A 1,826-nucleotide genomic window follows, 5' to 3' on the forward strand; every position below is an offset into this window, starting at 1 on the left:
TTCACTGCAGAGCATCCATTGCTGAGACACTGATGCAATGCTAAACAGTCTTTGTCAATCTGCTATTGATTTGGTTTAATGTCTAGATAAGTGATCTCAGTGTCTTTAATATAGAGATTTATTCTTTTATTAATGTAGAAAACAAAGTCAGACAAAGTCTTACAAAGTGCAAAAGCTACAAACTGTACAGTCGAACACTAAAAATGCATTTATAAAAACAATGGACAACAAACCAAACCCCTTCATTCACTTCTCAACATTTCAAAATATATACGTTTTTTATTTTGTCTTTAGTGATCATTCTATTAATGCATTATATTGCAGTTGTCTATAAAAAAAAAAACTTCTCCAAAAATAGAAATCTTCAATGGGAGAGTGTCAATAACATTTTCACAGTTCAGGCCAAGTAAATATGAAATGAATTATTTCCATCATCTGGTTTTGTTTAACAGGTTTGTGTCCGAATCTAAACAGAACTGAAATGAAGATAATGATTTTGTTTATGGAGCAGCAATACAAAAATTGCAACAAAAACTATGTTTCACACAGTGGAATGTTAGCATACTTATCTAGTATACTTAATATATTAATTGATATATATTCTTCTGTATATAATTGACAGTGCAAACTCAGAAATATAGCTTTTTTGTGCATCTGAAATGAGAACTACTGGCCTACAAGTTTAAAGAAATGAACGCGACAACGAACGGCCACATTTTCAGCGGCACTGATTCTGGAAATATTTTCCCCATTCATTTTCTCCATAGGGATTTCAATTTGTGTTTGAAGATGAAATTATATTTAATTTCTTTAATGAGGCAATGCACTACTCTTCCCATGATGCACTGCAAATAATCAAATCAAAAACAACCATACAATATAAAACTAATAAAAGATGTAATACTTGTAATGAGTTATTTCAGTTTGTGTTTGTACAAGAAATCATACTCAGTTTATTTAATGAGGCAATTAACTACTCTTCCCATGATGCATTGCAAATAATCAAATCAAAAGCACAGCTGTATAATATAAAATGATTGACTTAGTCATTTATAGTTATATTTAAATACAAATATTTAAATACAAAATGCAAATATTTATATATACAAGTATTACTATGTAGAATATAGGGAGGCGGACTCGATTAATTAATTTGCAATGAATCATGGGATTGAGTGGAACTGTTTCCATTGTATTAATTAGATTTCTCTAATTAATCTCTGGATAGTGTATTAGAAATCGCATTTACTTGTAAATTAATATTTCACATAATTGGTAAGAATCTATTTCTTTTTGGAGAAAATGATTGTTGGTTTTGCTTCCAGAGCCACACTGTCGTATTATATTGAAATACCGTAATAAATATTGGTAAAGACATCTGTGGTATGTAATATTTCCCATCAGTGATGGGGAATGTGCAAAATAATACCACTCCTCATTGGGAATGTTCTAATAAGGATTCAACTCCTCGGACGCTAGATGAGACTCTTCAGCTTCGACGTATGCAGTGAAACTGTTGTTTTGACTACCCCAATCATAACTGTCCGGCGTAAGACTGTGAACGAAAGCAACAGGCAATTATTCAAACAGTTCTGGTCAGATCTAACATTCTGGTCTTACATCAGTCTAATTTAGAGCGATGCAGCTTTCCATTGAAAAATTTAAAGCTGAGGTATGTAATTTCAGATGTTTTTCTACAGATTAATTGTTGACAATAATACCAAGAATATGCAATTGCAAAAGTAAATATTCTAAGTTTTGAATGCTTCTCAAACAAACAATATGATTTATCATATTAGATACTCACATTTTAACAAGTTTTTTTT

The 1,826-nt window shown here is 30.9% G+C and overlaps 1 protein-coding gene across 1 annotated transcript in view; it reads right to left on the reverse strand.

Annotated features, from left to right (window-relative positions):
* Positions 1 to 1,114: 1,114 nt before the first annotated feature.
* gpr137ba (G protein-coupled receptor 137Ba) overlaps positions 1,115 to 1,826 on the reverse strand; it is an 11,168-nt gene continuing 10,456 nt past the window's right edge. The window contains exon 7 of the mRNA XM_016241244.1: positions 1,115 to 1,555. Within this exon, the coding sequence (XP_016096730.1) occupies positions 1,450 to 1,555 (106 nt within the window). The 3' untranslated portion in view covers positions 1,115 to 1,449. The remainder of the gene's footprint in view (positions 1,556 to 1,826) is intronic.

Source organism: Sinocyclocheilus grahami, unplaced genomic scaffold, assembly GCF_001515645.1.
Source record: "Sinocyclocheilus grahami isolate Dianchi unplaced genomic scaffold, SAMN03320097.WGS_v1.1 scaffold616.1, whole genome shotgun sequence".
In the NCBI taxonomy this organism is placed as follows: Eukaryota; Metazoa; Chordata; class Actinopteri; order Cypriniformes; family Cyprinidae; genus Sinocyclocheilus; species Sinocyclocheilus grahami.